This window comes from Corythoichthys intestinalis, chromosome 20 (genome assembly GCF_030265065.1).
Source record: "Corythoichthys intestinalis isolate RoL2023-P3 chromosome 20, ASM3026506v1, whole genome shotgun sequence".
Taxonomy (NCBI): domain Eukaryota; kingdom Metazoa; phylum Chordata; class Actinopteri; order Syngnathiformes; family Syngnathidae; genus Corythoichthys; species Corythoichthys intestinalis.
In genome coordinates this window covers 10,118,058-10,142,426 of record NC_080414.1, presented here as the reverse complement: position 1 = coordinate 10,142,426, position 24,369 = coordinate 10,118,058, and the positions used below count along the sequence as shown (strand labels likewise).

The window sequence follows — 24,369 nt, the reverse complement described above, 5'->3', positions numbered from 1 at the left end:
ACATTTTGTTCGCAGAGTCGACGGTTGTGTTTTCGACGGTTGTGGGTTGATGATAATTGGATTGGAGCGCATGAATTATCGAAAGACTTTTGCTAATATTTGGGAGAGTGGTGTAAATGTAGTTCTTGACATGTTAGGCTCTTGGCAAATTTTAAGTGCCTTTAATCAGGGGCGGGAACCTCTTGGTGCCCCACGATACGATTTGCGATGCAAGGCTCGAGATAATGATTATGTCACAAAATGGCAATTCTATAATTATCGATACATCGGTCAGGAAATAATTCTTCAATAGTTTACTATACAAGTAATAAACAGGAAAAACATCCTTCTGCTGTGAACTGAATTTTTATCAATAGTAGACGTTGAATTCATCTGAAGTGGGAGGGGTGTTCATTTGCTTCACCCTCCCAGTTCAAATGAATTGAATGTCTATGGCGATCAATGGCAACCAATGACCTTAATCTTGGGGCATTTCAGGTCATTTGGTGTTGATTTTCAGTCACTTTCTGTTCATTTTGGGGCACTTATGAGTCACCTCCTGTTGATTTTGGGTTACAGAACAGGAAGTGACCTGGGAATCTCCCCAAATGCATAGGCAGCAATTCAAACTCAACAGGAAATGACCTGTAAACGCACAGAAAATCGGAAAGACTGACTGGAAAAGCTCTGGTTTCGAATGAACGAACGTTCATTTGCTGCTAACTAGGGCTGCAGCTATCGATTATTTTAGTAGACGATTAATCTATCAATTAGCTAGTTCGAGTAATCTGATTGGGATCATTTAATGCGTTAAATAAATTTTAGGAGATGTAAAACAAAGGCTTGCTGAGGTGGCACTTTCAAAAGAGCATGTGAATGCGAAATAAAATTCCCGAGTGTTTCTTCAAACTTTGCAGGATTGCACTTTCATTTAAAAAGAAATTAAAATACCTGAGCTTAGCCTCAAACGGTATAAAAATGAAATAAATGAGGATCTAAGTACAACAAAAGAACAGTTGGCTAACTTGCATTGCAAAAGTCCGCTAGCTTAAATGCTAACTTTTTTTGTTTTTACTTTTTTTTTTTTACAATGCTCTAAACAAATCGTTCGAACACATATTCCCACAGAAAATGGTTAAATATATTAACTAAATTACGAATGCTTGAAAAACATATTAGCTCAAACAAATACAGTTTATGTTGGTCTAAACAAGGAGCAGTTGTATTCAGCCATGTTAAAATGAGTTATGTCATATTCACTGTTGACACTAGAGGGCAGTGTATCCACCCAAATCAATCAATCAAACTAAATGCAAACACTTAAAGCAAACCGTTACGATGCCACTCTAATTCAATGAATACTCGAAGCAGCAAAATTTGATTTAAAGCTTTTTCTCTAATCGAATTACTCAAGTTAATCGATTAATCGTTGCAGCATACTGCCAACCCTCCCACTTCAAATGGACTGGACGTATACTAGTGAAAAACTAACGTCTTATCGCCATCAATGGCAGCCATTGAGTTAATCTTGTTCAAACATGCTAACAGGCTTAGCTAGCCAACGTTTCAGATGAAACCAGTCGCTCAGAACGTTCCCTTCACGCCATTTGTGCCACGTTTCCGTACGTCGCCGAACGCTGACCGCATTGTAGGAGCTGGCCAAGAAAACGTGTCTGCGAGCGAGTTTTACTCGGTGTCAAAACGAGTGGGAGCCTCGCTAAAATAATCGCGAGAACAAGCCGTGACTGCGTAGGCCATCTGTTGCGTCCCGATCCAACTATTGGCACAGATATGCTTAAATTGAAAACATTTTAATTAGTAGTGTTGCTTTTTTATTTATACCATGTTGACGTCGGGATTAGTTGCTTTTCAAACAGGCAAGTTGACTCATTTTGTCAATAGCTGCTACTTCGCTCCGCATTCCTTCCTTACTCCGTCAATGTTATATGGAATTTATTCTGCAACAATTTACATAATGCCCTCAACTTGTCAATTCTAAGGCACTTAAGTTGTTTTTGTGAGTAATTTACTGAGAGAAATTCTGAGCGAGATGAACCATAAAATCGAGTAATTGAAAATTCCTCCAGCACTAAAGAAAAACAAGCTGACTGTGGTTTTTCCCTGCTGAGTCGATTAGCTTTTGAAACACGATTTGATGATTTTACACCTCTAGAGAAAGTTCATCTGTTTTCGGTCGTGTTGACTAAAACAAGGTCCTTGCCGCGTGTGATGCAACGATTGCGGGGACGCTGTAACATTCTGGCGTATCTGGTTGCAGGAGCACCATCTCCAGAGGGCCATCTCGGCGCAGCAGGTCTACGGCGAGAAGCGCGACAACATGGTCATCCCCGTGCCCGAGGCCGAACGCAACATCACGCACTACGAGTCCCTCTACCCCGGGGAGTTCAAAATGCCAAAGCAGCTTATTCACATACAGCGTGAGTCACCGACGCCGTCATCGGCGCTTGAGTTTGTGTCCGTTGCGCTGACGGTGATGTCTCCACGCAGCTTTCGGTTTGGATACGGAGCAGCCAGACTACGACCTGGATTCGGGGGACGAGACTTTTGTGAATAAGCTAAAGAAGAAAATGGAAATTACCGCACTCCAGTTTGAAGAAATGATTGACCGTTTGGAAAAAGGAAGCGGGCAGCAGGTAAACGTTGATCGGCGTCGTATCATCTTTCTACTGTGAATTGAAATGTGTTCATTGAATTCTTCAAATAGATTGGACATCGAGTGCCGTCAATGGCAGTCGATGAGTTAAAATCAGCATTTGTTCCTCATCTTTCAGTGCCATTGACGGCACTAGTAGTCCATTTAGACTGTGAGAGGGCGAATGAACAAATGTTTTCCCGAAAATCTTAACATTTTGATGAAAAATAAAATATTTGAAGACAAAAATTCATAATTTTTTTAACCAAAAACAGTTTTGACCAGCATTTTTTTTTTTTTTTTTTAATGAAAATTCTCCAATAGATTTCTTGATCAAAAAGCCAACATTTCGTACATTAGCAAATTCTGACAAAAAAAATCATAAACATTTTTTGACCAAAATCCAACACTTTCGACTAGGAGGAGCTGAACGAATGATCATTCATTCCAGCCTCTCCTAGTCCAAATGGATTGGACGTCTAGAGCTGTCAATGGTAGCCAATGAGTTAACAAAAAAGAAACAAAACTCAAAATTCTTTTATTACTGTCAAGAGAATTGAAAATATATAATTTACCCCATAAACGGCAAATTTCTGGAGACCTATGGAAGTACACAAACAAGTAACTTGAGTATCAATACTGTTGCAATCAAATATTGCATCAAGGAGTGGTCGAGATGTTCTTTTTCCATATATTTACCCTTTTAAAGGTTTTTTTTTTTTTTTTTTTTTTCCCCCAACTTTGTTTGGATCGATTAGTTATCTAACATATCTGAGAAAAGGCGACAGTAACAAAAAAAACACAATTAAGCGATAGTTATGAAGTAGATATCCGTGACTTTTTTTACAGACACCATTTTTTTCATTGTGACCTATTTTGTTTAAAAGTTTAAAATATGCGAATGAATAAATTTTTTAAATTCTTTATTTTTTTTATTTTTTTTAAAAAAAAAAAGTTAGACATCAATTAATGATTCTAAGCTAAAAATGTCATTTTGAATAATATAATTAATTACCTTCATTTTATAGCTGGGTTGAAACAAAAGCGGTTGCGCGACGTTTGTAAACGGGGGTTTTCAGGGTAAAACGGACAAAGTAAAAATAGTTCGGGGGCTTAATGCGCCATGAATCTGCTATGGCAGCATATAGACATATTGTTCTATCAAACACAACAGTTCTTTTGGCTTGAAATACAGCAGTTTCTTTTAAAGAGGAGTGCAAGAGGAGAAACTGCTTTTGTTTTGTCTGTGTTTTCCGCCATATAAATATATATATATATATATATATATATATGTATCATAGCTGAAACAAAAACTTATGTTGCTCTTAACAGGGAGCAGCTGGATTCTGCCATGTTAGACAAGTCAAGTAATATTCTTTGTTGCCTAGAGGGAAGTGTATGCACTCAAACACTTTCAAAACCATTACGACACCCCTCTAATTTAACAAATCCTCAAAGCAGCAAAATTTGATTCGAAGCTTTTTTCTAATCGAATTACTCGGAATAATAGATTATTGGTTGCAGTACTAGAATCGGCACTTTGATAATTTTGACAACAGTCCGATTTGATGGTGTTTCTATGCAGTTTGTCAGTCTCCAAGAGGCGAAGCTGCTTCTAAAAGAGGACGACGAGCTGATCAAGGAAGTGTTTGACTACTGGAGCCGCAAGAGAAAGATGTGCAAATTTGGCACCTTCGTCTCCAACATCAAGCAGGAGAAGAGGGACGGCTCCAGCACCAGCGACCCCTACGTGGCCTTTCGCAGACGGACGGAGAAGATGCAGACTAGAAAGGTAGCGGAATTAGGAAAGACGCCTCTGCACATAAGACAAAGACTAAAATATGGCATTTTTCAGAACCGTAAGAATGACGAGGCGTCCTACGAGAAGATGCTGAAGCTTCGCAGGGACCTGAGCCGCGCCGTCACCATCCTGGAGATGATCAAGAGGAGGGAGAAAAGCAAGAGGGAAATGCTCCACCTCACGTTGGAGGTTGTAGAGAAGCGGTAAGAACAAGCTACTGTCGATGATGTGAGTGTTAATTTGGAGGTTGTGTGACAAGCAAAGATTGAAGAGACGCTCGGTGAAAGTGGAGCCTTTTTGCACCTGTCCCGACATCCAAACGGAACGAATTTCCTGTGAAACTCGGCTGTCAACGCGGTGCAAATTGGAGCCTTCTCCTTGAAGCGCCTTTGATTTGTAGTGACATTTCAATTTCCTCTCGTTATCCCTGCCCGCTTTCTGGTTTCGCGCGGTTGCCAAGGTTCGCTCTTTCCTCGCAACGCTGACGCAGACGCCTCTTCGTCTTTTACTCTAACAGAAACAGCATGCCCGACTTCGGCTGCGAGGTGATGGCGGAGGCGCTGGCCCAGCAGGCTCTTGTCAAACCCGTCTACACCATTCCCATCATTCCCAGTGCCAACCAGTACCGACACCAGGACCACTTAGACATGAATGACTACAAGAAGGTGAAAGAAGCGTGCACTTTCGCTAAACCGGGGCAAAATTTTCTGTCGAATATTTGGATCATCTTCAAGATAAAATGCTAGGATATAATGAGGGCTGTCCCAAACGACTAATTTTCTCCCGATTAGTCAGTCGACAATTTTTACGATTAGACAACTGATTTAAAAAAAAAAATTTTTTTTTTTTTTTTTTTTTAGCATTGACATGTTTGTTGACGCTTATTAACTCACAAAAACATTTTGGAACGCTTACATTCTTTATTAAAGTACAAATAAACGTAAATACCAATATTAACTCACTAATAAACAATGAGGTCAAATGCTAATAGCATTAGCTAATTCAAAAGAATGGAATGTAAACAGATTCAGAACACTGACTTCGCCTTTCCAACATGATTCAAAACAATACTTAAAAAATATATCTAACATTAATATTATTGTACACCACTATATATGATAGTGTTATAATAATTATTCATTGCCAATCAGATTTTTCAGAAAGGGTGTCATTTTAAAGCTAATTTTAGTGTAGAATCTGAATTCTGAAGTATGTGGGATTAACTCCAGAAATTGTTTATATGACGAACATGACGTGCTTTTATTTTGAAGTGTTCGCCGGAAGTACTTCCGCTAAACCGCTAACTGTAAGCTTTACACTCCGCAAAAAATCAGTTCGTCATTGCATGTGGTGTCAGTAATAGGTTTTTTTGTTTGCAAATGCTGTTAACCAGCTATTTTTCATGTTTGAAGTGTCACCTTTTAACCGCAAGTTCGCATTTTGGAGAAGACTGCCAATGTTTTATAGCAAGCTAATGTAGGTTGTCTTTTTTCCACATTAGCCTCAATGCAGCAATGCTCACGTTTATGGTGTTTAATATAGATGTGTTTCCGTATTTTGTATGTCTGAACTTAAATTCTGAACTTTAATTCTACGGTGTGTTGATGACCAGTAAACATCAGTGAAAGGAACTCGAGTCTCATATGCCATCAACGCGCATGTGTATCGGCCCTCATTTTTATTTACCGTGCGGAATATGGACTTAGTGCGTATCGCAACAGACTTAGCAACTTCAATAAAAAATGTCGTTAGTTAGTTCAACTGGGTTATGGCGCTTTAGGTGTTCATTCATGGCTGACTTGCAGCCAAGCTTGGCATTGAAGAGACAGGACACAATAGTGTACCATCCTTTGTTTCGTTGAAATAAGTCAATGTTTCAGCCACTCTGGTGTGTTTTTTTGGCTTTGTGCCACTTTCCCCGCTTGCATAGTCCAACATTCTCAACTTTCAAAGCATGTATTTTTTTAACCCTTCATTAACCGAGCACAACATCCCGTCGACGTCATCGATGACGTCGCTACGTCAACTAGTCGGGAGAACTCTAGATAAAAAACATTTGTGATTATTTGGTGTAAAATGACACAATAATCACATTATTTGTCTTTGTTGATGGCTAAATTTTTCCGGGTTAAGTTGTCGCTATATTTAGGTTCTGTTAATGCATCATGAGTTTGTCATGTGGTGTCTTATGAGACCTCGAGTTATTAATTCAAGAGTTATCAAGTGGATATTCCTCACTGTAGCTTTGTTTACCCAACTTATATATATATTTTTAATTTAATTCATACATTGCGGGGTTGTGTCTTGTGATGCCTTATGACACCAGTTTTTTCATTTTAAAAATTACTATTAACAAGAGATATATTTATTTAAATGAGTTGTAAGCTTATGTGATTTCATTTAGTAAGAAAAAAACATTCTACTAAGAGTTTGTATTTGAGTCAAAAAATAAAATTTAAGAAAACAAGCCATTCAGGGCTAACTAACTCTTGGTGGCCATTGACAGCGCTAGACGTCCAATCCATTTTGACTTGGACGTCGCTTCTAGTCGAAAAACGGATTGGACTTCTAGTGCCGTCAATAGCACTGAAACACGAGCATTCACAACCAGCCAGTTTAAATGAATTGGACCTCTGATAAAAGTGCTAATAGTACCAACAGCCTATACTAAATCCAGCATGACTGCTGTTTGTGTCTGGCTTCACGCCATCCTGTTAATTAGCGTGTCTGTTTATTTTTATCCGCGTACCCAAAATATTTCATCCAGAGCTTGGATTCCGTGCGCCCTGGCGCAAAAACGCCTCATTACGCAGCTTTACAGTAGCTCTTGTGTCAACCGTCGCCATTATGACTTAATTAGCTCATGTGACCAACAGCCCGCCCCATCTAGATTTAAGTGTTTTATTTTAGCAGGCGCTTGATTGGCTCCTCGGGCGTCACAGCCGCCTCCACTTTGCTTTGTTTCCCGTCTTAACAGCTGAAAAGGATCCAACTAATCCGAGTCAGGGTGAGCGGTGGCACGGGTGGTTTACGGCGGGGGCGGGGGGGGGCGCCATCTGGCTCGGCGGCGGAGGCATCTGGCACGTGTTGCCATCTGCATATCAATGCCTCTTGTATCCCACTCTGCTAAGAGGACGCTTCCACGCGGCTTTCTGTTTGTCCCCCTCAACTAGCAGGAGAAGACGGAAGTGGTGCGAACTAAAAGGAAATATGAAAAGAAGCCCAAGATCCCGCCTCTGTCGGCAGCGCATCACTCGGGACACTCGGTGTTTAATCTCAAGGACCTCAACCAGTATGACTTTCCCAGCTCGGACGATGAACCTTTTTCACAGGTAATGGAAGTGAATGAATGAATAGTCAAGCGCTTGATGCTCTGGCTGACCTTGACAGCGATAGACGTCCAATGTAACTCTATCTAAAGATTTAAGTTTTTTTTAAGTAAACAGATCGTATTCATGTTTTTTTAATCCTTTGTTTTTATTTGACAACAAAAATACAATATTGTATATGAATTATGCATATTTTTTACTATGGGTTTTTTCATTTTTTTAAGTACAAAAATATACCTTTTTCCCCCTTTTTTTGCTTTCCATTTCAATAATTTTACAAATTTTAAATTTTTCTTAATTTTTTTGTTCTTGGACTATGAACCTTTCTCAAAGGTAATGGACGTGAATGAATAGTCAGAGTTTGACTCGTTAGCTTCCACTGACGGTGATAGAATTTAGAATTTAAAGATGGATTTGAAATTTTTTTTTTTTTTTTAATATAATTTTTCTGTCTTTTGTTTGTTTGTTTCTGATATGACTTTTAAAAAATTAAAAAATAAAATATTGTATACATATACAATGCTTTTTAAAATTTTAAATATTTTAAATCTTTAAAAGTAGAAAAATATATGTACTCTTACCTTTTCATTTAAGTAATTTTACATTTTACAAATTTAAAAAAAAATCATTTTTAGTTCTTTTTAATAGAAACCATTTTAGTTAAATTTAAATAGTAGAAAAGGGTGTTTAATATTTCCCTATTTTTATAATTTGAAAAAAGTCACAAAAAGTCTTCGAGTTTATATATACACATAGAACTGTAATTCTTAACCATGCTAAAGGTACCAAACCCCACAACTTTCCCATGCGGATTCACCAAACCCTTCAGAATTGAATAATAAATCTTTTTTTTTTTTTTTTTTTTCAAATTCAAAACAAATATATCTAAGCTAGAAACATAATAAGTTAGGAAATTCCCGTTCAAAAATCTCATTTTGACAGCGTGTTTTATAAACGGGTCAAAATGTGAGACCAAGTTACCCATTGGTCTGTTGTTTTCCCTCATACCAAGTGCGAGTAAACTTTCCACTGAGCAAACCAGTTCCTCCCATCAGATCAAGGACTGGCGGTTAAAAGAAATGGGTTAAGCCTGTAAATTGGGAGTAAACCAGTCAAAAACCTGGTCTAAAAAGCCACATTGCCTAGATTTTACCAGCGTACAAAAATAATACCATGGAATCCATTTTCACTGTGGGGGGCTTAGCAGAATTGTTGTCAAAATGGTTTGGACGTCTATAGCCGTCAATGGAAGTGAATAAGTTAAAAAAAAAAAAAAAAAAAATTTGCACTTGTAAGATACTTATTTAAAATACTGTTAGTCTAATCGGCAGTATATGCATGAATTTTTCCATCTTTGAATACTACCGTGATTTTCGCACTATAAGGCGCACCTGACTAAAAGCCGCCACCTACCAAATTTGACACCAAAACGACATTTTTAGATATATAAGCAGCACCGGACATTAAGCCACAGCGGTCCTCACTGTATTATGGGATATTTGCACCAAAAGATATTTACCGGTAACGCTTTATTTGACTATGGCATCATACGACTGTCATAAGAATAAATGAACCACCATGAAGCTTTAAACTAATTGGCTGCATAGCTTTGTTGCTTCAAGAAGCTTCATTTGGCTATCACAGCTCCCTTGGGGGAGACAGGCAACCTCTGCTGCCAACTGCTGTCAACACTGTTGTTGTCCAACATGCCTCCTATAATGCATTGCAGCGCTACAGATGTAAATCAAAATTCATGTTCTGTGCTAAATATTTCTTCAGTTACCGTTCCAGTTGGTTCATTAATTGCTAGTTATGGTATTTGGTAGTGGCGCCAGAAGACTGCCATTAGACAATCATAATTATGACGTGACACTGTCATAATAAGCATTAAAGAATGCTTATAACAGATGTCATTTAGTGTCATCCGGCAAATTATGTCAATAACTCCATTTATGTCCAGCTCGGATCTTTTACTTCCATTCAAAAATGAGCTGCCGCTGTCAAATATAGTGTTACCCATTAACCCAAATAAATCAACAAATAAGGTTATTGTCCGTAAATTATGGTAATAATTTTCCTGAAAATGCTCACTATATTGATCAGCTTATAAAATACTGTTAATTGTCAGTTTATGAAAATGTGCATTATTTTGTTTTTTGAATAATCGAGAGTTCATCAGGATGTTTGCTGAGGACTCAAGTGCTTTCCGTTTGATCAAAAGACATAATAGTCCATCCGTGTTTTTGTTGAAATAAACAAAATCGAGCCCGCTGAGCTCTTTGTTATTGTGTGTCGCACAGATTCATTCAGGTTCTTCAGAGGCCGAAGAGGAGAGCGACCCAGATGGCTGCTACGCATTCAGGAGGAAGGCCGGCTGCCATTACTACGCTGTGAGTGCTTTGTCTCGCTTTCCTGCGCTTCTATTTTTAAAGCCATTAGGCTGCAGCACTTTGCGCCAAATACAACCTGATGTCCGTTTTTGTTTTATTTGTAGTCAAGCACCGGCCGGAGCGCCGGCTGGCCATGGGTGAGTCCGCTGGAGGGCGGGCTGGGGAATCCGCGTTTCCGCTACTGCCTGACTTCCCTGAATACGCCGCGGCGGTGCATCGGCCTGGCTCGACGCCGGGTGGGGCGAGGAGGCAGGTAAGCAAATGCGCAACAGCATTTTTTTTTTTTTTTTTTTTTTTTTTTTTTTTTGTGGAATATTTAAATAATATGTCTTTACTCATCAAATTGGACGTCTACTAATGACAAATTCAATTTAAGTCACAGAAGAATGAAAAGTCACTTAATTTAGAATTATCTATCAGGGTTTTATAAGCCTGGTGGGTCACCAGGCTCTTCCGAATATGGCCCTGTAAAATCATCATTAACTCATTCACTCCCAGCCATTTTCACTGATGCAATCCCCTTCGCTCCCGGCCGTTTTACTGGATTTTGACTGATTTTGCAAGGCCTACAGAAAATTCTGTTCTATTGCTATATAAACATGGAACCCACCAAAAGAAAGATTACTCTTTTTCTTTCAGCAGGAAAAAAGTTGGTTCATATCATTTCCAGAAATCAGCATTAGAAAATAGCTTAGTTTGAGCAATTTTCCAATTTCTGATGAAAAAAGAGAAATTGAGCTTTTTGTGAAAGCATACATTTCAAACATAACTTTGACTTTAACACAGCTATTTTGTGCTTTAGTTACATCGCAAACATCTGAATAATGTTTTCCTTTTACAAAATAACATAAATAACAAGACAAATAGAGCTTTTGATAGCAAAGTAGCAATTTATTTACTCATAACTGAGAGATGACGCTGTTGTGGCTGCGACAGCCGGGGTAAACCTTTATCTCACCGCCGCCTGTCTCAAAGATAAATTTTTTTGAGTCTTTCTTTTGTGGTGACCACTGACTCGTGGCAGAGTTTGCCAGGGGAAGTTGTGTTCCTGGGGGGGACTGGTTTGGCTGTGCGCGTTTCTGTGCGGGACACTGGAGGGTGCGGGGGACGCGACTGGCCGAGCACGGCGGCGCGGGCTCTGCTCAGCGAGCAGCACGGACTCAACGGCATCGTCCGCTGCACTGGTGGTCCCGGTCGCTCTGCTCGGTCGTCCAGCGCCTGGCATCCCGGGCGTCCTCCCAGCTGTTCTGATCAGTCGTCCGCCGCCTGGCATCCTGGACGTCAATTCGGTCGTCTTCCGCCGACGCCCTGGCCGTTCGTTCTGTTGAGTCGGGTTGCGGGTCTTACCAAATGCGCTACTGCCCTCCAGTGGCCAGTTTTATTGCTTGAAAATGGATTTTCAGCTTTGTGCTTTGGAGCTAAGTTAAATCAGAACCCAGAGATGTCTTTTGTGGGAAAAAAAAAACTTAAAATATGTATAAATACGTCTTTGGGACACTGAAACAATTAAAAATAGAATGTATTTATACGTTTTTTGGGAGCAAATGAGTTAACCATTTAATTGATTCATTACATATTTTCTCATTTTAGATTCTTACTGGATCGAGCGCACGCCGACGTGGACGCCGTCTGTCACTTCTTGGACTCGGACCCGAAACCTGATTCTCTCTTGTCACTTCCAAACTCTCCGCTCCGCAACTCCAGTACCTCAGAACCCAATACCTCGGACCCCGTCAGCTCTTCCCGCCCTCTCTCCACGTCCTCGTCATCCGGCGAGAATTTGGACCTGAACCGGATTCTTTTGAACATAAAATCATGCCGCTGGAGACATTTCCGACCACGGACACTTTCCCAGAATGCTTTGGAAACAGGGGACTCACCACTAAAAGGATTTGCGGATTTTAGTCGGACCGTGTCAGGACTAACTCGGCGCTTGTCCGGAGGATCCGTCTCACAGAATCGACCCGGTCCAGCCACACCTGTTAAAAGTAAGGCTTATTATTCTCTCATTATTAACAGGATTGTTTGATTGCGTCCCCGAATGTTGATTATGTAGCACTGACGGCTTGCAATATTTATGTACATATTGCCCGGGAGCCTCAAAGAATAAGTCCGTGTTCTTCATTCAAGTATTGATTTTTTTTTCCCCATTCATGTGAGTGCACCTCTGGAGAGCCGCTCTATGAATGGAAGCTTGAACCCTTTTTAGTTCTTCTGGCAGCTTCTCCCGAGAGAGCAAGGCTTTAACTCAGTTGTTTTTATCTTGTGGTACACTTTAATACGTCATACAGTGCTTTTAAAACGCATCTAGGCAAGCAAAGCAATTATTTCAGTCTATTGTAGTTCTGGCCAATTGAAGTCGTTGATGTGATTGTGACGTATTGTCACTCAGGCTGCAACGATTTATTTATTTGTCAACTTTGTCGAGTGAATCCACAACTGCTTAGATGTTTTTTTTGGCTATTTCAATATTTAGAGATACAGTATGAATAGGAGTGGGAACCTCTTGGTACCTCACGATACGATTTGCGATACAAAGCTCACGATAACGATGATCTGACAAAATGGCGATACGACTATCGATACATTGGTCAGGAAATCATTTTAGGATATTCTACAAACAACTAATGGACAGAAAAACAAGCTTTTGCTGTGAATTGGAATGAGTTTATCACTAGTAGACGTCCAATCTGTTTGAAGTGGGAGGGTGGCAGCGTTGAACGAATGTTCATTCGCTGCCATCCCTCCCACTTCAAACAGATTTAACGTCCATGGCAGTCAGTGACAGCCAATGCCAGGCAATGAGGTAATTTGGGGCCATTTACCAGGTGATTTTCAGTTACGTCCTGTTGATTTTGGGGTATTTTATGGGTCACTTCCTGTTTTAGTTACAGAACAGGAAGTGACCTGGGAGTCACCCGAATTAATAGGCAGTGGCTCAAACTCAACAGGAAATGACCTGTAAATGCCCTAAAATGAACAGCAAGTGACCTGTAAATGCCCTGAAAATCGGACAGAATAACTAAATTCGAATGAACAAACGTTCCCAGTCTAAGGCTAGGGTCATACTACAGATCTTAATGCACAAATCCGATTTTTTGCCATATCTGTTTTTTTGGCGGGCCCGTTCAGACTGCCTTTGTCCATTGAAACCGTTCAAGTATCACGCAAGCGCACTAATTTGCAGGCCGAAATGCGCTCAGCAAAGAGACCTGCATGCGCAGAAGCATCAAAACAAATTACACATGCTTGCTTTGTGTCATTCCAGAGTGATCATATTTTGATTTCCAAAAAGAGGACACAAATAGCAGACATTAATAATCCCTGTTTAGTCTTATATTCAAAGTTTATAAAGACTAATAGAACGCACACACATGAGCCTTGACGTGTGTGCGTGAAATGACGCGGGAGCGTTAGTTTGCCCCGACTCGGCCATGTGTGCAATAATGAAATATTACTCAATTGGCGCACAGAACGAAAATCGAAAATTGTAAGGCTGCTGCTTCTTTTTTATGACTGTGGTCAAGCCTGCTTCGTGCTCGAGTTCAAGCTAGGCACTGTACCTACATGGCTGCCGTCCTCCGTGCCTCTTGCTCTTTGCTGTCGTAATTGCTGCATGAATTCCGATTTGGGAGTCTTGACAGTTCAGACCGCCAGTCACATTCTGAAAAAATGTGGCCCAGATCGGATTTGAATCACCTACGAAAGTGACTCCGATCGGATTTGAAATGGTCCACTTCTATGCGACTTGTCCCGATCAGACCGTTAAGTTAATGCCTGACTCGAGTGGGAAAAACACGAAAAAATCGGATTCGTGCATTAGGACCTGTAGGATGAACCTAGCCTTAATGGATTGGGCGTCAAGCACCGCCAATTCAGCCTTAGAGTGCACTGAGACACTATTATAGTGGAAGATTTTGGCAGCAAATTGTTGGTTCCTTTTTTTTTTTTTTTAAATAGTGACGCCTTTTTAAAACGATATCTCGATTCTTGGCAGGAGCACCTTTTGGGATACAAAGTATCACGATATATCACCATTTCGATATAATGTCACACCCCTAAGTATGAAATTGCCCAAATCCTCTTCTTAGTCTCTTAATAGTGATGGTAGAAAAGCCCACCATGTTTTTGGAAATAACGTTATTTTCGTTCATTTATTTAAGTTGACAGGAATTTTAAATATCAGACTATTAACGTTTATTAACTCATTCCCTGCTAATGGCAGTGATAGACACAAGGTATTAGAGGCGTGCGAAATTTCCGATTCTTAGATTATTCGCGATTCGGCCGTGGAAAATTCGAGAACGATTCACAAACATCCAAGTTCCGATTATTGCATTATACCAGGTAAAGCGGAAATAAAACACAGTCAGTGCGGTCTTCAGGACGCAATGAGGAACGGACAGACAGTAAATATCATGTTCAACTCATGCCGCTAGATTAAAAAAAAAAACGATAGTACCTGACTGCGCCCTTCAGCTGCTATAAACAGCGCCCAGTTGCTAGTTGCTACAAACATACGGCAACATACGGCTATGGTAGATATCACATATATCTAGAACTAGATGTTAAATGACAGACGACGGACGTGTTAGATCATATACCAAGAACTAGATGTGAAATGACACTTTCCCGCGCTAGTAAACTGCCGCCATCTTAAAGCAGTAGACTTCTCTAAAAGGGTCTGTTCTAGGGAACCTAATTACTTTTTATCTTTAAAAAAAAAAAAAAAAACACCCAAATCGGCAAAATCTTGACTTGAATCTATCTATAAATGATGAAACAGTTTTAAAACTTTCACCTCGAAAGTAGACAGAAGGGAAATTATGGAATAATGGGAGCAATTTTAACAACTTTAAGGGTTGATTAAGAACATTAAATTAATTGAATGTAGTTTAAAGCTGCCGATACAGAATTTATTTACTGTTTTTAACGGTTAACTTGATACTGAAAGAGTAGTTTGCTTAGCTTGAGAGGATTTTTGAACAATTTTGGAACTAGTGTACAAAAAATTAAAAGCGGGGGGGGGGGGGGGGGGGGAGAACGGGGGGTTTGTGGTCCATCAATAATCGATTTATAATCGAATAGGAGCCTCTGAATCATAATTGTAATCGAATCCTTAGGTGCCCAAAGATTCCCACCTCTACAAAGTATGTACCAAAATTTTTGCACTATAAAATGCTACTTTTCCCCCTTATTTCTAATCCTGTGGCTTATCGTCCAGTGCGTCTTATTTGTTGATATAATTGGGTTAGTACATAGACTTCAATTCATAATGATATCATTATGAAGTCTATGGTTAGTTGGTAACATTTTATTTAGAGGTTTCATATAACTGTCATAAGACCGTCATAATTATGACATGGCACTGTCATGCACATGATTGAATGCCTATGACAGATGTCATTAAGGGGGTAATCTGGCAAATTTTGGCTAGGTTCATACTGTTGATCTTATGCACAAATCCGATTTTTTCTTTTTTTTTTTTTTCCTGACTTTAGTGAGGCATTAATTTGACTGTCTGAATGGGACAGGTTGCATAAAAGTGGACCATTTCAAATCCGATCCAGGTCACTTTCATGTGTGGTTGACATCCGATCTGGGCCACATTTTTCCGGGATGTGGCTGCGGTCTGAACTGTCAAGTCTCCCAAATAGGAATTCATTTAGCAATTGCGTCAACAAAGTGCGAGAGAGCGTAGCTTAGAGATGAGCGTTGACGCCTAGCTTGAATTCTGCTTTTAGGGAAGAAGCGGGCTTGACAAGTCATTAAAATAAAAACAGAGGGGGAAAAGAATAAGCCTAAGAATGCTCGGTTGTCTTTCTGTGCGCCTAAGGAGCAATATTTCAATATTGCTTACATGACCGAGAGTTGGTGGCAATTTGCCAGTGCATCCGTTCTATCAATCCATATAAGCTTTGAATATCAGACGAAACGGGGATTATTTGTGTCTGGTTTTTAAAAATCAAAATATGATACCCTAGAATGAAGTAGAGCCACCATGCGTAGTCATTTTGTTTTGATGCTTCTTCACATTCGGATCAGTTTGCTCAGCACGTGTCAGGCTGGGAATTAGTGCTCATTCGTAATACTTGTGCAGGCTCAATGGACAAAGGCAGTGTGAATGGGCACGCCAAAAAATCAGATATGACCAAAAAAATCTGAATTTTGCATTCAGACCTGCGGTTTGAACCGAGCCTTTGTCACTAACTCCATTTATGTCCTGCTCCGGATCTTTTACATCCATTCAAAAGTGAGATTATTTGCCGGATGACTTAATAACATCAGTCATCAGCATTCATTCATGCTCATGACGTTGTCCTGTCATAATTGTGACGGTCTTATGACGCCGCTGTCAAACTGTTACCTGTTAATATCTTTTGTGTAAATATCCCATAATACAGTGAGGATATCTGCGGTTTATAGACCGGTGCGGCTTATCTATGAACAAATGCCATTTTCTTGTCCAATTTGATGGTTGGTGACTTATAGTCAGGTGTGTCTTATCGTCCGATAATTATGGTATACTGGCGGCCCACCAGGCTTATGAAGCAATGGAGAAAACATTTGTAAACAATTCTCAAAAATTCTAATATCTGTCACTGTCTATTTTGACCAACGCCATGTTTGCCTTGGGTCAGTGTTCACGGCGGAGCAGTACCAGCAGCACCAAGAGCAGCTGGCCGTCATGCAGAAGCAACAGCTGGAGCAGAGTCAACATCAGCAGAACCAACAACAGCAAAAGGACAAACAACAGCAGCAACAAAAGGAGCTAAAAGAGCAGCAGCGTCCTCAAATCCAACACGCCAACAACTCCTTGAGCGTGGCTAGCCCGCTTATCAGTCAGGTCTTTACACTTTCTTCCTTCCGTAGTCATTTTAAGTTGTAATAGTAACAATCTCAAGTTGTTGCCAAATTAAAGAAAAGGGTGTCATAAGTCACAAGTCATAAGTTTGTCTTTTTCTTGGAACTACAACACATAATCTGTGAATACTGCACATCAACCTTCGGTGGCTTTAAGTGATTAACATTTTACAAAAGCCACTGCAAGGCATGGTGGGAATTGTCGATTACATCTCGATGACGTCGACTCCCAACCTGTAAAGTGGGTGACTCATTCAAAACAGTTTAGTGCTGCAACAATTATTCGTTTAACTCCAGTAATTCAATTTGGAAAAAAAGCTTCCAATAAAATTTTGCTGCCTCAAGGATTCGTGTAATTAGTGACATTGTAATGGATTGTTTTGAAAGGGAGGTAATTCGTATTGATTTGGGTGGATATACTCCCCTCTAGTGGCAACAGTGATTATGCCATTACTTGTCTAATATGGCTGAATACAGCTGCTCTCTGTTCAGAACAACATAAGATGTTGTTTGAGCTAATGTTTGTTTATGCATTCGTTATGTAGTTTGAAAGTATATTTAGCGTTTTTTTTTGGGGGGGGGGGTGTTTGAACGATTTAAGAACATTGAAGAAAAAAAAAAAAAAAAAGTTAGCATTGTATAGCATTTAAGCTAGCAGACTTTTCCTATGCAAGTTAGCTAATTGTTCTTTTCGACAGTACTTCGATCCTCATTTGTTAATTTTTTTCATATCGTTTTAGGGTAATTGCAGGAATTTTAATTTGAAGTACATTTATTGCGCTTATGAAATAAAAGTGCAATTCTGCATAGTTTGAAGGACTCTTGAATTATAATTTGTATTCGCGTTTATTAATCTTATGAAAGTGTATTCTTAGCAAGTCAAACTAAATATTAATGCAAGCATATCGTTTTTTTTTTTGTTTTGTTTTGTATATCTTGTATATCCTAAAAAATTATTCTGCAACTCATTAAATGTTTGTAATCCGATTATTGGAAGTAATTGATAGATTAATCGATTACCCAAATAATCAATAGCTGCAGCCCTAAAACAATTCAACGAAACGGATACGAGATTTAAACATTACTATTTATTGTGGCATACTCTTATCACAGTAAGCTTTTTTCCCCTCATAAAACCCAGCACTAGTTAAAATTCTATGTCCATTCAGGTTTTGGTGTCCAAGACGCTGGACCAGGCTACCGCTCAGTTCGCCGCTTCAGCCCTGGTTACGGCCGACCAGCTGCTGGCCTTCAAGTCCAAAGAAGAGCTGGTGCTGGCCGGCGGAGTGAACGGCGTTCTGGGAGCAGGTTGGTCGCAATCATCGGAAAAAGTACACCGGCGGCTATGTCGTTCTATAAATGTGCTGTCTTTTGTCATCAGGTGTCTTGAAGGGTCTGCATCTGTCCAGCACAGCCACAGCGCTCCACCCGTCGCCCGCTTCGGCGGCCCCCGCGTTCCAGCCGGCCGGCACCAACGCTGTCCCTGTCTCCCTGGCGGCCGCCCCGGGCAACCACACGGCACTGGGTCTGTTGGGGTGCGGGACTCCCGGCGCCACTGCCTCAACTCAGGTCTTGATCGGGAACAACATCTGTCTGAGCGTGCCCTCGGCTGCCAACCTGGCGGGTCGCCACCTGCCCCGCGCCCTGCCGCCCTCTGCCTTAAAACTGGCCGCCGCCACCAACCTGCAGAAGCCCAAAGTCTCGGCCACGCCGGCCTTGGACATCAACTCCAGGTGAGGAAGTGAACGGAAAAATGACTTGTCTGTTTTAACATTTGTTAAAAATGTGTGATATAGGGCATACGCACTGTTTACTGCGGTAATTTCTTAAATCATGGAAATGTACAGATGGGAAAACTGGGTCAAATTGCGTGGATTCAAATCTCACTGTTTGAATCGTTACTTTCAGTTGTAAAGAAGGCAAAGCTTTCTAGATTATGATTTTTGGCTGTCATTGACAGCGATAGATGTCCAATCCAATTGAAGTTGGAGGGCTAACAGCTAATGAATGAACGAAGGGTCTCCCTCCCAGTTCAAATGGATTAGACGTCTACCCGTGATAACATTTTTCAAATTAACAGGATTAAATGCCTTTTAAATCGTGATTAAATCGACTACGCTTTGAATCATGGTTGAACAGAATCAAATACCTTTTGAAACACAATTGAATGAAATTCCTTTTACATAACAATACGTCCATCAGAATGCAGTTGAATTGGTAACCATTCAAATTTAAGTTGTTGTGGGTAAGGATGTGACAATTTATCGTTATGAAGCCATTGCGATATTCCCAATAAGTCATTGATATGCTCCACTAAGAATCGATTGTTTTAAAAGCGTGTCACGTTAAAAAATGGAACCAACAGTTTGCAAGCATAATTTTCCACTAGAATAGTGTGTATGTTTGGCCATTGGCTGCCATTGACAATGCTAGACATCCAATCCATTTGAAGTGGGAGGCTGACAGCGAATCACTCGCTGCCGGCCCCTCCCACTTCAAATGGATTTTGCGTCTACTAGTTTTAAAGAGAACCGCAGACAGAAAGACTTGGAGTTCTTAAAAGATCAATGTTAGTATGGGTTATAATTATTTGATATTCAAACCCCTCTCACTGTTTTCATTGTTATACTATTACAGTGCCCTCCATAATTATTGGCACCCCTGAAAAAGATGTATTTTTTAGCTTCTAATATATTTTTTTATTCAAATGATATTGGACCTTAATGGGAAAAAAGAGAAAAATCCAACCTTCAATACAAGTGCATTCATTCAGTGGGGAAAAAATCCCACATAAAGAAAAAATTTGACATCAAATAATGTGTGTCAAAATTATTAGCTCCCCTGGTGTTAATACTTTGTACAACCCCCTTTTGCCAACAAAACAAGGTCTGGGGACTGAGATGGCCATGGGAGGAGCTTGATTTTGTGTCTGATGAACCATTTCTGTGTAGATTTGGCCATATGTTTAGGGTCATTGTCTTGCTGAAAGACCCAGTGACGACCCGTCTTCAGTTTTCGGGCAGAGGGCAACAGATTTTGATTTAAAATGTCCTGGTATTTCAAAGCCCTCATGATGCCATGCACCTTCACAAGGTTCCCAGGGCCTTTGGAACAGAAACAGCCCCACTGCATCACTGACCTACCCCCATGCTTCACAGTGGGTATGAGGTGCTTCTCATCTTACCAAAGCACACGGTCCCAGTTGAAGCCTGGGACCATGTGTCTTTTTGTGTGAGACCAAGATTGAGCTTTTTGGCAACACTCTAAGTGGGTATGGAGTACCACGAAAGATGTGCATGCTGAAAAGCACCTCATACCCACTGTGAAGTATGGGGGTAGGTTAGTGATGCTGTGGGGCTGTTTCGCTTCCAAATCTGACAAAAGGGCAAAAGGGGGTTGTACAAAGTATTAACACCAGAGGTGCGAATAATTGTTACACACATTATTTGATGTCAAATTTTATTATTTTTTTTATGTGGGATTTTTTTCCCCACTGAATGAATGCACTTGTATTGAAGGTTGGGTTTTTCTCTTTTTTTTCCGTTATACTTTTTCAGGGGTGCCAATAATTATGGAGGGCACTGTGTAATTATAAAAAATGTTGACGTCAGTGGGCAGCACTGCTGTACTTCCACAGTCACACTCTTTAGCTACTGAAACATGTCGTCGGTTCTGCCTTCCAATTTAAACCAGAGCGGAAAAATGATGAGCAGGACAATACTGTCGATATTTCTCAAAACGAGCAGCAAAAACAATTAAATGAAGGTCTCCTGCAGGATTCGGACCTACGTTTTACCTTGCGATTGATGAGCGCGTAGACCACAGTACTACTGCGTGATGTTAGTCATGATTTTCCTCATAATGCAATCGCAAACCACATGCATTGTCTGTCTGTGAAGTAAAACCTGAAAGGGAAACGCAACTGAAAATAAAGTGCGGCTGGCTTAATCACGAAATTAAAAAACGCAGATCACTTCAGACAGCAAGCAGACAACAGTAACATAGGAATTGCGCAAAAGGGTTTCTTAAACATTGAACACACACTGTCCGTGACAGTAGGTCGGGATTTAAAAAAAAAAAAAAAAAAAAAACTGGGGGAAACCGCGAGCGGCAGACAAATGAAAAACATAAAGCAATGATGCAACTACCAATAAAGGGATCTCCAAACCGTCAAATGACAACAGATCAATATCTCGGCAAGCCGCCTAGGATCGGTTTAAAGACACTGCTGATGAGCTGGAGTTGGATGCAGATACGACGTTTGGAACTCATCCCACATCTCATTAACAAAACGATCTGACCAGCAGCAGAATGTGGCAAAATCATGACAGTCGTCATAGTAGTTTCGCTTGCTAGCTAGCACAGCTATTCTCCCAGTCTAGCCCAACCGCTTCATCACCCTCAGCATGCATTGCGCGTGTTAAACATGGCGCCCTCTGTAGGTCAAAACATACTAAATATTATCGATTTTTAAATCAATGGCAGTAATATATGTTTCTTATAACATATTTAAATACAAGAGAACAATTGTGTGTTATTAGAGCCTACAATTCTTTAAGTACGAGGTTCCCTTTAAACTCATTTAAATTTCACATCAGAATGATGGAAATAGCTTTTCTATTTTTTCCAGTTGTATCGTAGACTGTCATAGATTGATTTCCGGGCCTACGTATCGATAAATCATTTTTTCCCCCGAACAGGGAGAAGCGCGAAGAGGACAAATCGTCACTGAGCAGCATAGCCGACAACACAGTGGCCATGGAAGTTACGTAGTGGCGGCAGAGGACGGCGCCATTTTGTTTTTGTTTTTTTATTTTCAAGGTGCTGTGCATCGTAGCGTCTTTTTCCCCAAAAAAAAGAAGGGGGGACGGCAAGCAGGTCGTTCTTTTTCGAACGCGTTTTTTTGTTTGTTTTTGTCAAGGTGTACATTGTGCATATGTGTACAGTAAGGACCGGTTTGTACATACCACTTGAATACACGACTGTCCGTTTGTGATGTTTTGCACTTGGAGCGAAAAAGAGGAAGGTAAAAAAAAAAAAAAGGTGAGCGAATGAGTTGTATAGAGAAGTTTTATCACGTGCATGGTGCGAGTCGCTGCTGCTTTGATTCTATTTATTGTGCCGTGTTTACACTTGTTTTTGTTTTTTTTGTTTTTTTATATCGGGATTTCTTATTTGTACACTGTACCTTCGTTTGCTTCCCGTGCTCTTCTCGTACACGTCATTACGAACCCGTCGGCCGCCATCGACGGCGATAAGACGTCAATGGGAGCCGACGGGCGAAAGAGGGATGAAGTATCTTCCCGGAAGCCTTCGCCGCTTCGTTTTAAAGCACTATTTTTGTGATTTTTCGCGTTTCCCGTCGATTGACTTTTTAATAACGACGATGCTGCTTTTTGTATTTTGGGTTGGAAGGGGATCGTCCTGAGTTATTTCATGCAACAAGCCTCAGTTTGATTTCATTTTATTATTATTTTTTTAATCCCACCGACTTTTTTGTATTAAGAGTTATTTTTGTATTTTGTTCTTGTGGTAAAATGGATTGTAAGCTTTTAAGTGTCACCGTTGGGTTCGTTTCAAGCATCGATAAAGGGAGGGGAGTGTTTTATCATTCCGGGGGGAAAAAAGCAGAATTAAGGGGATGATGACCCCTTCTTTTTTTTTTTTTTTTTTTTTTTAAATAAAGGTTTTGTTTTTTATTTTATTTTTGAGAAACGAAAAAAATATCTCCGGACGGCTGCGAGGCCAACAAAACCACAAGTATTTTTGGGTGCCTTCCTTTGGGGAATTTCATGTTTCTCTTCTGTGAAGAGTGTGGCACAAAGGCAGCATTACTTAGTAATGCTCTTGCGCTTTGTGTAGGGGTTTGGGAGGGGGGTCTTGAACGCTGGCTCGGCCGGCAGGATGTACCCTAGAGGTTTACTTGTCCCACCTGGAGGCTGAAAAGAAAAAAAGAAAAATGTGACTGAATTCTCACTAAAATAAGACAATAAAGCCCAGGGCATTAAATGTGAACTGCTTTGACTCCATTTGTTTTTGTGTCTATGCGGAATATTTGAGTATCGTATTTACCGTATTTTTCAGACTATAAGTCGTTTTTTTTTTTTTTTCATATTTTGCCTGGGGGTGCGACTTATACTCTGGAGCGACTTATGTGTGAAATTATTAACACATTATTATTGGCTGGGGGTGCGACTTATACTCTGGAGCGACTTATGTGTGAAATTATTAACACATTATTATCAGTTCACAGGTCATTTTGATGTTTTGGAGTGACACTGATGGTTTGGTAAACTTGTTAGCATGTTCTTTATGCTATAGTTATTGAGATAACTCTTTATAGCTATATTACGTTAACATGCCGGCCACGTTCGCATTTCGTTGTTCATGCATCATGTAACATTATCATACTGTACACTATTCAGCATGTTGTTCTCTATTGTATTTTTATTTTAAATTGCCTTTCGAGATGACATATCTTTTCTATGTGTTGGATTTTATCAAGTAAATTTCCCCCCAATATGCGACTTAGACTGGGGGGGGGGGGGTTTCCCCTCTTCGTTGGGCATTTTATGGCTAATGAGAGTTATACTCAGGTGCGACTTATAGTCCGAAAAATACGGTACTGCTATTGACGGCGATATTCAATCAAATTTGAAGGGATTGGGCGGCTAGAACCATCAATTGCACTGAAAGATGAGTAATCAGAGTTGTCGTAACATCTTTCGTCAAAACAACACTGTGTCCAGCAAGATTGGGAAATTGGTGGGTTTTGGGTTGCTAGGCAACGAGGGGGGGGGCACAAGTGGTCCTGTGTTTGCTCAGCTGCACCTGTCTGCCTCGCCTTTTTGTTCCTAGCAACAGGACGTCTAGAAACTACAGATTTATTTCCCCTATTCTCAAGTGATACAAAATCTCAAATTACATGATTTAAAAAAGTAATATTCATACAAGCTTAGTTATTTTAAACTTTTTTCCCCCCTGTATTTTTTTTTTTTTATCGTCACATAATAAGTCTTTGGTAGCTTTTAACCCTGCTATTGGGGTACGTTTTAAGCTAGGTACTTCCTTTCCACAGAATGCAAACAGTCTTTCACAAAAGGTAATATTTTACACTCGCTTCAAAAATTAAGACTTTCGTTAAAGCGTAATATTGTTTTAAACCTTCACTTTCTTGCCTTATCATAATTACAGAGCCCCAGACATGACATGAATTTGAAAAAATTAACTCATTCGCACGCTAAAATTGTTCATGCGCACAAGCTAGTACTTCGTGTGAACAAGTTTTTAGGAGGGTGAACCTATCAAGCGCATCTTTACAGACAGACTACGCCACCTGACCTGCAAATACAC

General features: G+C 40.2%; 1 protein-coding gene across 4 annotated transcripts in view; it reads left to right on the top strand.

The window, feature by feature from the left end:
• The window catches only part of LOC130908726 (enhancer of polycomb homolog 1), a 34,343-nt gene extending 11,663 nt beyond the window's left edge, over positions 1–22,680 (top strand). For 3 of the 4 annotated variants that reach the window (XM_057824472.1, XM_057824470.1, XM_057824468.1), the window contains 13 exons: positions 2,258–2,417; positions 2,488–2,633; positions 4,218–4,424; positions 4,488–4,636; positions 4,951–5,098; positions 7,607–7,765; positions 10,063–10,152; positions 10,257–10,405; positions 11,743–12,140; positions 16,794–16,999; positions 18,186–18,324; positions 18,398–18,749; positions 21,717–22,680. In XM_057824472.1, coding sequence (XP_057680455.1) covers positions 2,318–2,417; positions 2,488–2,633; positions 4,218–4,424; positions 4,488–4,636; positions 4,951–5,098; positions 7,607–7,765; positions 10,063–10,152; positions 10,257–10,405; positions 11,743–12,140; positions 16,794–16,999; positions 18,186–18,324; positions 18,398–18,749; positions 21,717–21,789 — 2,316 coding nt within the window. In that variant the 5' untranslated portion in view covers positions 2,258–2,317 and the 3' untranslated portion in view covers positions 21,790–22,680. The remainder of the gene's footprint in view (positions 1–2,257; positions 2,418–2,487; positions 2,634–4,217; positions 4,425–4,487; positions 4,637–4,950; positions 5,099–7,606; positions 7,766–10,062; positions 10,153–10,256; positions 10,406–11,742; positions 12,141–16,793; positions 17,000–18,185; positions 18,325–18,397; positions 18,750–21,716) is intronic. The other variant, XM_057824469.1, reaches the window with a different exon arrangement.
• The last annotated feature ends 1,689 nt before the right edge of the window (positions 22,681–24,369 follow it).